Below are 15,241 nucleotides of genomic sequence, written 5' to 3' on the forward strand. Positions count from 1 at the left end.
CACAAAGCACAAAATTTGGCGATGTGCGTCCATGTACCGAGGCTAGCGTCGATTTCTGGAACGTTGCACTGTGGGTAGCTATCCCGTAGCTATCCCATAGTTCCCACAGTCTCCCTCACCCATTGGAATTCTGGGTTGAGATTCCAATGCATGATGGTGCAAAAACAGTGTCGCGGGTGATTCTGGGTAAATGTCATCACTCATTCCTTCCTCCGTGAAAGCAACAGCAGACAATCATTTCTCGCCCTTTTTCCCTGGATTGCTCTGGCAGATGCCATAGCATGGCAACCATGGAGCCCGTTTTGCCTTTTGTCACTATCACCGTATGTGTGCTGGATGCTGCTGACAGAGGGAGTACTGCAGTGCTACACAGCAGCATTCATTTGCCTTTGCAAAGTAGCAGAGATAGTTACCATTCCTGTTGTACTGTCTGCCATGATATTGTAAACTAGCAATAAGATGACGGTTATCAGTCATTCTGTACCATCTGCTGCTGTCATGGGTGCTCCTGGCTGGCCTTTGCTGAGGTCGGCCAAGGGTGCAAAGACAAAAATGGGAATGACTCCCTGGGTCATTCCCTCCTTTATGTTTTATCTAAAAATAGAGTCAGTCCTGCCTAGAATATGGGGCAAGTGTACTAGAGTACCAGAGAGCACAGCCGCTCCGTGTCAGATCCTGCAGAAATGATGAGCTGCATGCCATTCTAAGGGGTGCCCCTGCAACAACCCCACCCGTTGCTTCTCTCCTCCTCCAACCCTTCTGGGATACCGTTGCAATGTCCCCCCCCCCATTTGTGTGATGAAGCAATAAAGAATGCAGGAATAAGAAACACTGACTTTTTAGTAAGATTAAATGAGGTGGAAGACAGCCTCCCACTGCTATGATAGTCCAGGCAGTACAGAATCTTTTCTTTACACATGAAAGGGAGGGGGCTGATGGCACTCAGCCCCCAGTTGCTATGATGAAGACAGTTACCAGCCATTCTGTACCATCTGCCAGGAATGACCAGAAGTCATTCCTATTTTTACCAGGCGCCCCCGGCCAACCTCACCAAGGCCAACCAGGAACACTCACAGGATGATGAGGATGGCTATCAGTCATTTTGTACTGTACTGTACTGTCACCAGGGAGGGGAGGCGAAGTGAGAGGATGCTGCTGTTCAGGACCGCAGCACCACGTCTACCAGCAGCATGCAGTAGACATATGGTGACATTGAAAAAAGTCAAGAAACGATTTTTTTCCCTTTTCTTTCACCGGGGGGAGGGGGAGAGGGGGTAAATTGACAAGATATACCCTGAACCACCCCAGACAATGTGTTTGACCCTACAGGCATTGGGAGCTCAGCCAAGAATGCAAATACTTTTCGGAGACTGCGGGGACTGTGGGATAGCTGGACCCCCTCCCTCCCTCCATGAGCGTCCATTTGATTCTTTGGCTTTCCGTTACGCTTGTCAAGCAGGACTGTGCTGAGTCTCTGCTGTGGCCTCTGTCTATCATAGCCTGGAGATTTTTTCAAATGCTTTGGCATTTCATCTTCTGGAACGGAGCTCTGATAGAACAGATTTGTCTCCCCATACAGCGATCAGATCCAGTATCTCCCGTACGATCCATGATGGAGCTCTTTTTGGATTTGGGACTGCATCGCCACCCGTGCTGATCAGAGCTCCACGCTGGGCAAACAGGAAATGAAATTCAAAAGTTTGTGGGGCTTTTCCTGTCTACCTGGCCAGTGCATCCAAGTTCAGATTGCTTTCCAGAGCGGTCACAATGGTGCACTGTGGGATACCGCCCGGAGGCCAATACCGTCGATTTGCGGCCACACTAACCCTAATCCGACGTGGTAATACCGATTTCAGCGCTACTCCTCTCATCGGGGAGGAGTACAGAAACCGGTTTAAAGAACCTTCTATATTGATATAAAGGGCTTCGTTGTGTGGACGGGTGCAGGGTTAAATTGGTTTAAAGCTGCTAAATTCGGTTTTAATGCGTAGTGTAGACCAGGCCTAAGTGTATGATTACTCAGAGCCACCTCAAGGCTCAGTGTTTCTAACACTGCTTTTTTGTACATTCCACTCCTGCCTTTTCTTCAGCGGTGCACCGTCTGTCTTTCCACTTTGTTCCCCTCCTGCAGGTCTTAGCTGCTATTTATTACCGAAAAAGGGATCCAGAATTTCTCCCAATTCTCTTGGTTTGGCTGCCCCAGCCAGGACCACATTCTCTGGTCCTTATTTAAAAGGAAATTAAACTTTATGAAAACATGGAAGTACCCCAAGGGTTAAATGCTAAATACCAAAACCACATCACAGTAGTACAAGGGTCTGTCAGTGTTGCAACTTTGAATGAGATTCAAATGGAGTTTTAGTGGCATTGTTTGTTTTTAATTAAAAGAACAAAACCAACCCAATTCATCTTAAACCTGCAAACAGGATTTTACAAGCCATGAGCGCCGGTTTAGGTCCTTATAACCTCACATAATTAACACACACACACACACACAATTTTTTGCCCAACACCCATTGCGTTGCTTTCATTATTTTTACAACTGTACACAGATTACATTCCCCTCTTGTACAATCGGAGACGGTCACGTTTCAATGGAAACCCCTTATAATCCTTCAGCCATTCCTGTGGGAAAAGGGCCCATTTTCCTTCAGAATAGCTGTAAAGGCTCCTGGGGACAAAAAAAAACCATAGTGGTGGTAGTAGCCACCTGACCCCCTTGTATAATTTGTTTAACTACAAGGGTTCCAGCCCATGTGACTGTACCGAGTTGCCCGTATATTTACATTTACATAACTGAGTTTTATTATCAAACCGCAAATTCCCTTCTTATAACACTACAACTGTTACTCTTGAACATCTTCAACACAACTGTTACCTTTTAACATTTCCACAACTCCCAACCCTTTACTTCCCTCCAAATGCTGTCCTTTTAATTTCTGCATTCAAGTCAGGTGGTACATTTTGCCTGCAAGGACTTAGCCACCAAGTACACCCTGTGACACACCTGCCTCGCCCTGTGCTTCCTTTACCTTGAATTGTTTTTAAAGGTAGTAAAACATTTGCCTCAGAGGCTATGTCCAGACTATCCGCCGTATCGGCGGGTTAAAATCGATTGCTCGGGGATCGATATATCGCGTCTCATCTAGATGCGATATATCGATCCCTGAGCGCGCTTATATCAATTCCGGAACTCCATCAACCCCAACGGAGTTGCGGAATCGACAGGGAGAGCCGCGAACATCGATCCCGCGCGGTGAGGACGGGTGAGTAATCCGATCTTAGATATTCGACTTCAGCTACGTTATTCACGTAGCTGAAGTTGCATATCTAAGATCGATTTCCCCCGTAGTGTGGACCAGCCCTTAGTAAGAACCTCTTTGTTCACAGGTATTAGTAAAAATGGAAATCTGCCCTATGGGTGCCCATGGGTGGGTGCTGCCCCCTGCTGGTCACACAACCCAGCCCAGTGAGGCGGCCTCAGGGGGTACGTCAAGGTTCCTTCCCCACTCTGAACTTTAGGGTACAGATGTGGGGACCTGCATGAAAACCGCTAAGCTTAATTACCAGCTTAGATCTGGTTGCTGCCACCACCCAAACTGTTAATGAGTCATTTGGGAAACTCTGTCTACCTCCCCCCCAGAATATCTCCCTCCCAAATACTATAACCCTTCCCTGAGTAGCCTTGAGAGACTGCTCCACCAATTCCCCGGTGAACACTGATCCAAGTCCTTGGATCCCTTTCTGCCGTACTCCTTCCTAGACAGTCTCTTCCCATTCTGTATGTGTGAAACTGATTGTTCCTTCCTAAGTGGAGCACTTTGCATTTGTCTTTATTAAACTTCATCCTGTTTACCTCAGACCATTTCTCCAATTTGTCCAGATCATTTTGAATGTTGACCCTATTCTGCAAAGCAGTTGCAATCCCTTCCACTTTGGTATCATCTGCAAACGTAATAAGCGTACTTTCTATGCCAACATCTAAATCGTTGATGAAGATATTGAACAGAGCCGGTCCCAAAACAGACCCCTGCAGAACCGCACTTGCTATACCCTTCCAACAGGATTGGGAGCCATTAATAAAGACTCTCTGAGTATGGTTTATCCAGCCAGTTATGCACCCACCTTATAGTAGCCCCATCTAAGTTGTATTTGCCTAGTTTAATCGATAAGACTATCATGCGAGACTGTATCAAATGCCTTACTAAAGTCTAGGTATACCACATCCACCGCTTCTCCCTTAACCACAAGACTTGTTATCCTATCAAAGAAAGCTATAAGATTGGTTTGACATGATTTGTTCCTTACAAATCCATGCTGGCTATTCCCTATCACCGTACCACCTTCCAAGTGTTTCCAGATCATTTCCTTAAATACTTGCTCCATTATCTTTCCTGGCATGGAAGATAAACTAACTGGTCTGTAGTTTCCTGGGTTGTTTTTATTTCCCTTTTTGTAGATGAGCACTATGTTTGCCCTTTTCCAGTCTTCTGGAATCTCTCCCGTCTCCCAGGATTTTTCAAAGATAATAGCTAGAGGCTCAGATACCATCTCTGTTAGCTCCTTGAGTATTCTAAGATGCATTTCATCAGGCCCTGGTGACTTGCAGGCATCTAACTTTTCTAAGAGATTTTTAACTTGTTCTTTTTTTATTTTCTCTTCTAAACTTACCCCCTTCCCATTAGCACTCACTATGTTAGACATTCCTTCAGACTTCTCAGTGAAGACCAAAACAAAGAAGTCATTAATTATCTCTGCCATTTCCAAGTTTCCTGTTACTGTTTCTCCCTCCTCACTGAGCAGTGGGCCTACCCTGTCCTTGGTCTTCCTTTAGCTTCTAATGTATTGATAAAAAGTCTTCTTGTTTCCCTTTATTCTCGTAGCTAGTTTGAGCTCATTTTGTGCCTTTGCCTTTCTAATCTTGCCCCTGCATTCCTGTGTTGTTTGCCTATATTCAGCCTTTGTAATTTGTTTTAGTTTCCATTATTTTTATATGCCTCCTTTTTACTTTTTAGATCATGTAAGATCTCGTGGTTAAGCCAAGGTGGTCTTTTGCCACATTTTCTATCTTTCCTACCCAGCGGAATAGCTTGCTTTTGGGCCCTTAATAGTGTCCCTTTGAAAAACTGCCAACTCTCCTCAGTCGTTTTTCCCCTCAGTCTTGATTCCCATGGGACCTTATCAGCTCTCTGAGCTTACCAAAATCCGCCTTCCTGGGGGAGCGCTGGGCATAGTGCGTCTTGGGGGTGCTCTGGCTATAGGGAGTCGCGGGGGGGGGCTGTGTGGCATGGCATGGGCCTGTCCCTGATGGGAAGGGACATGCTGGCAGCACAGAGCCAGGTGGCCCACTGTGTGTCTGGCAGCTGCCGGTTTGTAAATAGTGCCCTGCACTGGGCTGGGGGGAGTGAGGCCGCCCCTGCCATGCCATGTCCCATTGCCCCAGCCTGGCCCCTCGCTCTGGGGACTGATCTCCCCACACCATGCTCCTTTGCTCCCATGAGGACCCACAAATATGTTTGGTGCTGGGCCCAAAAAAGGTTAATCCGGCCCTGATCATTGACACCAGCCCGCCACGCCTGCTGGCCTCAAGACCCAGCGGTGGGCCTGGGCTCCACTCACCCAGCAGCAGCAGCAGGAAAGTGATGGAGATTTTCATCTCGGCCAGTCCCGTCGATTGGGAGCCGCTGGGTTGGGATGTGCGAGTGAAACAGCAGCTGGACTACGGAGGCCAGGAGAGGGTGTTAGGATGGGAATAACAACATCTATCTATCTATCTATCTATCTATCTATCTATCTATCTATCTATCCCCACACCCCTGTCTATCTATCTATCTATCTATCCCAACACCCCCCTCTATCTATCTATCTATCTATCCCCACACCCCCCTCTATCTATCTATCTATCTATCTATCTATCTATCTATTTATCCTCATACACACACTCTCTCTCACTAGCCCCATGGACTCTATCGATCCTTCCATCCATCCATCTCTGCTCTTGGCAGTACACCAAACTCTGGTGCTGCGCGAGGAACAGCCGTATGAGGGAAGGTGCAGGACACTATATTGCCCAGGGGGCAGTGGGGCAGATGGAGCACTGACACGTGGCATCTTGATACCTGGCGCTATCAGGAATGTGCGGTCATATGTCTGATGCTTTTCCCGGGCCGGGACACCTGGGAAGGTGGGTCCCAGAAGAAAAGAGGTGGCATGTTAGGAGTATTAGTGTCAATGTAGGATCCAGGCCTGCAGTTTCGCCTGAGATAGGACTTTGAGTTCGACTTGCCTGGTGGGTTTTGGATATACAGTTCTACTAATACGTTTGAGGGGCATGGGCAAAAGCTTGTGGGGGCAGGGGCTGTGGGTTGGGAGTGAGGGGCACCCTAGACCATATCCCCTGTGGTTTGCAGGGATCAGAAGTGACTGGAGGAACCATCTCTTGGAGGCACAGAGCCAACGATTTGACACCGTTTACTGGGAGTGGATGCAGGGTCTGGGCATGACCTTCCCCTGGGACTGATGGCCTTGTGCCCACCACATCTGCACCCACAATACATTGGCCCTGTGCCATCCACAGCTCTTATTGTGCCCTGGGAGATACTTTCCCTTTATAGCTATGATAGGGTAACAGCCCTCTTGTGTACAATACTATAAAATCCCGAGTGGCCAGAGACACCAAAATCCTTTTACCTGTAAAGGGTTAAGAAGCTCAGGTAACTTGACTGACAGAGCCAGCCTAGAGCACCGTGCAGGAGATGGGCCTCTGTGCAGGGAGCAGCCTGCTCTGACTTTCTTGGGTTTGGGTTCCTGTGCGTGAGGGCTCTGGATTGGAAGAAATAAAATCAGGTGATGTGGCAACCTTCCAGCAAGAGGATTTGGTTTTTTTTATCTAACTTCTCTGAATTTGCCATGAACAGAACATGATCCCATCCAGCAGGGAGCAGCAGGAACACATGTACACACACGCACAGTCTCTCTCTCTCTCTCTCTCTCTCTCTCTCTCTCTCTCTCTCTCTCTCTCTCTCTCTCCCTCCCACACTCAAACCCCCCCACCCCCATTCCAAAGGTTGTGATTGCTGATGACCCAGTTCCCAGGTAGATCCCAGCAATACCCCCAGGGGCCAGGATGCTGTCATACCATATGACACAATTGTCATAACTTCACATGCATCAATGATACACGTCTATGGATAGAGAAATGACTTTCAGCAGATCATGCCCTTTCCCCTGGTGCCTCACCCAGCCTGCTTTATATGCAATATCACAATTATATAAAAATGAGGAATATGGGGGTTACAGGTCAGGGAAGAAACAAAAAATTATGGCCCATGACCTGTCCATGACTCATACTATAAATACCCCTGCTTGAATGTTGGGGGGAGGCGGGATGTTGGGGGGGTGCCCTGGAGGGCCTGCTGCTAATCCAGCCGCTGCTGGAGGAGGAGCCTCGTGAAGGTGCTGGAGCCGAGGGAGCCGGTGGGGGCTGTAGAGAGGAGCATCCCCATGTGGGCAGGGTCTTGCCAGCAGTTTTCTGAGCAAAGCCCTGATGGCTCGTCCCTGTCTGGCCAATGGCTCTACGTTCCCGGCTGCCAGTCCCAACGGGGGCTTGCGCAGCCCAGCTCCCCAGGCCTCCGGCCGCCCGTCTCTGCACCCGGCCCAGGCTGGATTCCTCCTGTTTGCCCACACGGTGTGACTGGAGGTGCGTGAGCTCGCCCCTGCCTGGCCAATGGCTGGCTCACTCCTCTGCCAGGTCAATATTGGCCGTCAGGGTGGAGAAGCGTCGTCCCTACCCTTCCTGTCCTTGTCTAGATTCCAGGGCACGAGGCAGAAGGTGATGTGGCCACTTGGGGTGCACCGCCCCCTCCTGCCCCCACGGCATCACCCAATGACCTCCCATGGCAGCAGCACATGCCCTTACTACAGGAGACTATCGCACACAGCAGGGTCCTTGCCTGGCTATGGGAGGGGGATGGGGTCTAGTAATTAAAATGGGATGGGGGAGGCTGAGTGGCAGGACTCCTGGGTTCTTTTCCCAGCTCTGGGAGTGGGGTGGGGTCTAGTAGTTAGGTAATACCTGTGATGTTACCATGGGTAATCATAAGGGTACCTGCACAGAAGAAAATCCCGGGGTGTGCAGTTGTTATGGACACATCACATTTGGGATAAAGTCTCTCCTGGGACGCCGGCTCTATCATAATGTAATCACTTTGCAGAATGTAACCCTACAGGTAATATGGATGCCAAGGTGTGAAAATTTAGATTTAAGCTGGCAGCAGCCTGGATCCAGAAATACCCCCTGTTTGGCAGAGGTGTAGAAGCCACTGTGGGTGCAGGTGCAACCAGCACTTTTCAATGGGGTCTTTCCAGTCCATAACACGGAGGGGGTGGCACACCCTAGAGAATGGTGAGTGGACCGGGTACCAGGACCGTCTCTAACTCTTTTGCTGCCCCAAGCAAAAAAAGAAAAAAGGACATTGCCCTGCTGAATCAACCCCCGCTGCCCCAGCGCTGTCCCACTCTGGCAACCCCCCGTAGAACGCCACGTCACCCTGCCCAAACAACCCCCCCAACGCCACGCCACCCTCCCCAAACAACCCCCCCAGAGCCGCACCACCCTGCCCAAACAGCCCCCCAGCGCCGCACCGCTCTGCAGAAACAACCCCCCCAGCGCCATGCCACCTTGCAGAAACAACGCCCCCAGTGCTGCACCACCCTGCAGAAACAAACAGCAGCTAAGCACCGCCCGGCCGCAACAAACAATCAAAAACCATTGAGCACCGCTCCGCCGCACCAAAAAAAACCCAACCCTGAGAGCTGCTCCGCCCCCAAAGATTAGCCGCCCGTTACAAAGTGCCCCCCACGCATGTGCTTGGTCGGCTGGTGCCTGGAGCCGGCCCTCCCGGGTACATCTCAGCTGCAGCACATCCCTAGACAGGTTGAAGCAGCAATTTCAGTGGTCGGTGAGGAGACACCCATGGACTTGTTGCTGGAAAAGGGATTTGTGGGCAGCAGCAACCACGGGGTCGGGTGTGTGGAATTTAGGGACCAGTTGGGTAACTAAGCAAATGATAAACCAAACTGTAAAACTTCAACACCAAATGGATGAGCTACTGGCACAGCAACTGGCTGCGATTGCGACAGCCTGGGGAAGAGGGCAGCAGAGGTGAAGCTGAGGGTATCCCCGTGGCCAGGGAACCTTGTGACGTGGGTGGGGGGTGGCTTTGAAAGGCAAACCTGGGGGGAGGTGTGTTTGGGAATACAAAAAGCTCAACTGTGGGGCTGGCACCTGTGGAATTGTTACCCTGGTATTTTAGAATGGGGCAGCAACTGAGGTGGGTCTCCATGAGCCCCATGGGATTAATGAGAGAGGGAGGAGCTGGTTGGGAACCACTGGGGGATAAATGGGGTGGATGGAGTGGTGTAAAATGGACACACAGTCAGTTAAGTGTTTGTCCAGAGAATGTATTCGGATGGGTCCCTCCTCAAGGGCCATGGAGGAGTAAAATTAAGGGCCTGTTGCAAATGAGGCCATTGTGGGGAGTGTATATATGGCGAATGGAGTGTTTTGCTGGGAGTGTAAATACTCCCTTTCTCTGTGAATATCTGGCCTGGTCCACACTACGCTGTTAAACCGATTTTAACAGCGTTAAATCAATTTAATGCTGCTCCTGTCCACATTACACTGCTCTTTATATCGATTCAAAGGGCTCTTTAAATCGATTTCTGTACTCCTTCAAAACGAGAGGAATAACGCTAAAATCAATATTACTATATCGATTTAGGTTTAGTGTGGACGCAAATCGACATTATTGGCCTCATTCTTTTACAGTAGCTACCCACAGTGCACCGCTCCAAGAATCGGCGCTAGCCTCGGACCACGGATGCACACCACCTAATTAATGTGCCTAGTGTGGACGCGCACAATCGACTTTATAATATCTGTTTTATAAAATCGGTTTAAGCTAATTCGAATTTATCCTGTAGTGTAGACGTACCCTCTGATATCCAAGATCTGAACAAGAGCCCATGAACACTGCAGAGGCAGCTTGCTGCAACTGTCAACAACTGGCCACATTTAAACTACATTCTATCTATCCTCATATACACACTCTCTCTCACGAGCCCCATATACTCTATCTATTCTGACATCCATCCATCCCTGCTCTTGGCAGTACACCAAACTCCGGTGCTGCGCGAGGAACAGCCGTATGAGGGAAGGTGCAGGACACTATATTGCCCAGGGGGCAGTGGGGCAGATGGAGCACTGACACATGGCATCTTGAACCCTGGCGCTATCAGGAAATGTGCCACCATACGTCCGATGCTTTTCCCGTGCCGGGACACCTGGGAAGGTGGGTCCCAGAAGAAAAGAGGTGGCATGTTAGGAATATTAGTGTCAATGTAGGATCCAGGCCTGCAGTTTTGCCTGCGATAGGACTTTGAGTTCGACTTGCCTGGTGGGTTTTGGATATACAGTTCTACTAATACGTTTGAGGGGCATGGGCAAAAGCTTGTGGGGGTAGGGTCTGTGGGTTCGGAGTGAGGGGCACCCTAGACCATATCCCCTGTGGTTTGCAGGGATCAGAAGTGACTGGAGGAACCATCTCTCGGAGGCACAGAGCCAACGATTCGACACTGTTTACTGGGAATGGATGCAGGGTCTGGGCATGACCTTCCCCTTGGACTGATGGCCTCGCGACCACCACATCTGCACCCACAATACACTGGCCCTGTGCCACCCACAGGTCTTACTGTGCCCTGGGAGATACTTTCCCTTTATAGCTATGATAGGGTAACAGCCCTCTTGTGCACAATACTATAAAATCCGGAGTGGCCAGAGACACCAAAATTCTTTTACCTGTAAAGGGTTAAGAAGCTCAGGTAACCTGACTGACAGAGCCAGCCTAGAGCACAGAGGGCTCTCACCCCAGGCACGGGACTGTTCTCCCAGCTGCAGACACCAGCACAGGCCCTTGAGTTGTTCCGGGAGCACGCCAAGGAATCAGCTCAGCTGGTGCCAAGGTGCAGCTGGCTCTGGGCTGGGAGAATAGCCTCACTCTGCTCCCTGTAGAGCTGAGCCTCCTATTGCCAGGCTGAGGCGCTGGAGACCCCTGACTTTCAGGCGAGAGGACCGCCACAGCGCTCCCTGCAGCACAGCTCCCCTAGTAGCGCATAGGAACCAACACTGACGCCGGGAGGTCTGTCTCTGTCCCAGCCCTGCCATGGCGCGTCAATACTTCACCCACAAGGGAGTGCTGTTCCCATGCCTGGATTATTCCCTCGAGAAGCTGAGCTACGTGGAGAATGAATTTCAGGTGCAGGATGGCGACGTCTTCAACATCACCTACCCCAAGTCAGGTAGGGGAGAGCGGGGGTGTGTGTGTGTAGGGGGGTCCTGACACACATACGGACATTAGATGGAAACACCAAACCTGTCACATGACCGGATTTCCTAGATGGCAGACTCCGGGCACCCCTACCCCTGCCCAGAGTGAGAGAAAGCGGGCTGCTCCCTGGGGCCCAATTCACCCACCTGGTGCTGGGCTGACTCTCTGCAGACACACTCTAACCTCCGGCTTTCTCCAGAGCCACCGGCAGGGCCAAGCGACCCCTGGCACAACACAGTGAGAGCTTCTGATTTTAGCGCTGTCAATGCACCTCAGCTGTTGGGGGCTGGGGGCCAGGACTGCTGGGTTCTCTCCCCAGGTCTGGGAGCAGAGGGGGACCTAGTTGGTTGAGGGGTTGTTTTAGGCTCATTAACCCTTTCATCCCTAGGCACTAGCTGGATGCGGGAGATTCTGAGTCTGATCCGTTCTGATGGGGACCCCGGCTGGGTGCGCAGCGTGTTGAACCGGGACCGGGCGCCCTGGGTGGAGCATGGACCAGGGCTGGAGGCCGCCCTGAAATACCCCCCGCCCCGGCTGCTCTGCTCCCACCTCCCCGTCCAGCTCTTCCCCAAGTCCCTGCAGCGCTCCAAGGCCAAGGTGAGAGGCGGGAGAGCAGGGGCTGCAAGTCAGGATTGAGGGGCACCGACAGGGCTCTGCGTCAGGAAGGGGGTGAATCCAGGGCTGCTGCTGGGTGTGAGTTACAGCAATGTCGGCGCGTGAAAGAACAGGCAGCAGGGTGCAGCGAATCCTTCTCCATGCAGAGGGTGGGGAGGTGACGGCCCGGGTTGGGTGACTAATTGCTGGGTTCACTTGGCATCCCCCTCCCCGGATTGTTAGTGACTCCCCTCCCCTCCCCCCAGATCATCTACACCCTGCGCTGCCCCAAGGACGTCCTGGTCTCGCTGTACCACTTCTCCAAGCTGCTGCGTTTCGTCAGGGACCCTGGCTCACTGGACTCCTTCCTCAAGGACTTCCTGAGTGGGAACGGTGAGCAGCACCCTGGGGCCCTCGGGGGCCCTGCTGCAGCTAGAGACACGCAGGCAGCTTCCTCCCGCCTGATACCTGGGCTCCCAGCCACTCACTGATGCGATCCAGTTTGTGCATCCCCAGCCAGCTCTGAGCTGCACTTTGCCCAGGGCTTAATAGGCTGCTGAGTGGGGCTTAAGAAGCTGTTGCATGGCTGTCCGGCCGTGCACCATGGAAGGAACTGAGGTGGAGGTAGTGCTTAAGTTGTGCCAGGGCTCTGGCACCTCTGGGCTTGGCAGTTCAGGGCCCTGGCACCTCCCGGCTTTGTAGTTCAGGGACCTGGCACCTCCGAGCTTGGCAGTTCAGGGCCCTGGCACCTCCCGGCTTCGCAGCTCAGAGCCCTGGCACCTCCGGTCTGGCTGCATCAGTTATGAACGTAAAAAAATTGCTTGAGCTCCGGCACGACTTTAATTATAAATTGAAGAGTGGGTGGAGGGCCGGGTGGTGACAGCTCTGGAGTCACCGTTCCGCTCTCCCCTGCACAGTGGTGTATGGCTCCTGGTTCGACCACGTCACCGGCTGGATGGGGCTGAAAGGCAACGAGAACTTCTTCTCTATCACGTATGAGGAGCTGCAGCAGGTAGGGAAACCACCCCCTTGGGCCAAACTCACATAACTCCAGCCCTGGGGTCACCTCCACACATAACCCCACCCCCTGGTGTCACCAAACGTTGCCCCCCCAACCACCCCACATGTAGCCCCCCACCGAGCCACCCCACATGTACCCCGCCCCTGAGCCATCCCCACACGTAACCCCGCCCCAGGCCCCCAGCCAGGTGCTCTTCTAGGATGTTGCCAGCCCCAGCTCCCCAGGCCTCGGCATCCATGTCCCGGCTGTTGGCTCCTCCTGGCCTTTGCATTCCTCTGCCCCTGGCCTGGAACAGGGTCTGACCTCAGGTGGCCAACGTGACTCATGGCCAAGGCCCTCTGCCCTTGAGGGTCTCTTCCTCAGCGCCCAGCAGGGAGTAGGACCCTGCGGGGGGAGGGAACTGAGGCCAGGTGGACCATAAAATTGTTGCCGTACAATCACCATCTTCATGGCAGCGGGTGTCTCCCCCAGGATCTGCAGGGCAGCGTGCGGAGAATCTGCCACTTCCTGGGGAAGGAGCTGAGTGAGGAGCAAGTGGCCGCGGTGGTGGAGAACGCCTCCTTCCAGAGCATGAAGGGGAATAAAATGTCCAACTTCTCCCAGATGTCGGACGAGTACATCGACCACCAGAAGGGGGAGTTTCTGAGGAAAGGTGAGTCCAGGCCTGGGCTAACAAGGGGCTGTGAGCTGGGACTGAGGTGCATCAGCAGAGCTGCGGGGGCAGGGCTGTGGGTTGGAAGTGAGGGGCAGGGGCAGATCTTGTGGGGGCAGGGCTGAGGGCAGGCGCTGTGGGTTGGGAGTGAGGGGCACCCTAGACCATATCCCCTGTGCTGTGCAGGGATCTGCGGTGACTGGAGGAACCATCTCTCGGAGGCACAGAGCCAGCGATTCGACACCGTTTTCCGGAAGCGGATGCAGGGTCTGGGCATGACCTTCCCCTGGGACTGATGGCTTCACGCCCGCCACATCTGTACCTGCAATACACCAGCCCTGTGCCATCCATGTGCTGCTGCTCTTACTGTGCCCTGGGAGATGCCCCCTGGGGCAGCCTCACTACAGCATCAGCGATAGGCAGAGCTGGGCTGGGGCATGTGTCCGGCAGAGGTCAGTGAGGACGCGCGCATGGCACGGCTCAGCTGAAGTGTATTTAAAATCTGTCCATTGCAGGATTTTCCTTGCCCTGCTTGCAGGCAGGGGCCTGTGCAGGGCAGTGTGAAAGTCTGCCCAGAGCCAGCCTGGAGCATGATGCAGGAGATGGGCCTCTGTGCAGGGAGCAGCCTGCTCTGTCTCTCTTGGGTTTGGGTTCCTGTGCGTGAGGGCTCTGGATTGGAAAAAATAAAATCAGGTGATGTGGCAACCTTCCAGCAAGAGGATTTGGTTTTTTTATCTAACTTCTCTGGTTTTGCCATGAACAGAACATTGTCCCATCCAGCAGGGAGCAGTAAGAATACACACACGCACACGCACGCACACACACACACCCTCACTCACACTCTCTTTCTCTCTCTTGCCCAGGACCCCTCTCCCATTCTAAAAGTTGTGATTGCTGGTGACCCAGTTCCCAGGTAGATCCCAGCAATACCCCCAGGGGCCAGGATGCTGTCATACCATACAACACAATTGTCATAACTTCACATGCATTAATGATACACGTCTATGGATAGAGAAATGACTTTCAGCAGATCGTGCCCTTTCCCCTGATGCCTCACCCAGCCTGCTTTATATGCAATATCACAATTATAAGAAAATGAGGAATATGGGGGTTACAGAGTGGGGAAGAAACAAAAAATTATGGCCCATGACCTGTCCATGACTTATACCATAAATACCCCTGATTGAATGTTGGGAGGAGGCAGGATGTTGGGGGGGGGACACCCTGGAGGGCCTGCTGCTACTCTAGCTGCTGCCGGAGGAGGAGCCCTGTGAAGGTGCTGGAGCCGAGGGAGCCGGCGGGGGCTGTAGAAAGGAGTATCCCCATCTGGGCAGGGTCTTGCCAGCAGTTTTCTGAACAAAGCCCTGATGGCTCATCTCAGCCTGGTTCACCCTGCTTTATGTTCCTGGCTGCCAGTCCCAATGGGGGCTCACCCAGCCCAGCTCCCCAGGCCTCCGGCCGCCCGTCTCTGCGCCTGGCCCAGGCTGGATTCCTCCTGTTTGCCCACACGGTGGGACTGGAGGTGGATGCGCTCGCCCCTGCCTGGCCAATGGCTGGCTGACTCCTCTGCCAAGTGAATATTGGCCG

At 52.4% G+C, this 15,241-nt stretch overlaps 1 protein-coding gene across 1 annotated transcript; it reads left to right on the forward strand.

Moving 5' to 3' along the window:
* Positions 1-11,222: 11,222 nt before the first annotated feature.
* On the forward strand, positions 11,223-13,950 carry LOC127038450 (sulfotransferase 2B1-like). The gene is made up of 6 exons (XM_050931071.1): positions 11,223-11,358; positions 11,776-11,984; positions 12,248-12,374; positions 12,899-12,993; positions 13,474-13,654; positions 13,841-13,950. The coding sequence occupies exons 1-6, from the start codon at positions 11,223-11,225 to the stop codon at positions 13,948-13,950; spliced, it is 858 nt and encodes a 285-aa protein (XP_050787028.1).
* Positions 13,951-15,241: the final 1,291 nt, after the last annotated feature.

Source organism: Gopherus flavomarginatus, chromosome 20, assembly GCF_025201925.1.
Source record: "Gopherus flavomarginatus isolate rGopFla2 chromosome 20, rGopFla2.mat.asm, whole genome shotgun sequence".
Lineage (NCBI taxonomy): Eukaryota > Metazoa > Chordata > Testudines > Testudinidae > Gopherus > Gopherus flavomarginatus.

Excerpts from the sequence above, each read along its gene's own strand:
- LOC127038450 (XM_050931071.1), top strand. The coding sequence starts at position 11,223 with ATGGCGCGTCAATACTTCACCCACAAGGGAGTGCTGTTCCCATGCCTG. Across the intron at positions 11,985-12,247 it reads TGCAGCGCTCCAAGGCCAAG|ATCATCTACACCCTGCGCTG; the intron begins GTGAGAGGCGGG and ends CCCTCCCCCCAG. Across the intron at positions 12,375-12,898 it reads GGACTTCCTGAGTGGGAACG|TGGTGTATGGCTCCTGGTTC; the intron begins GTGAGCAGCACC and ends TCCCCTGCACAG.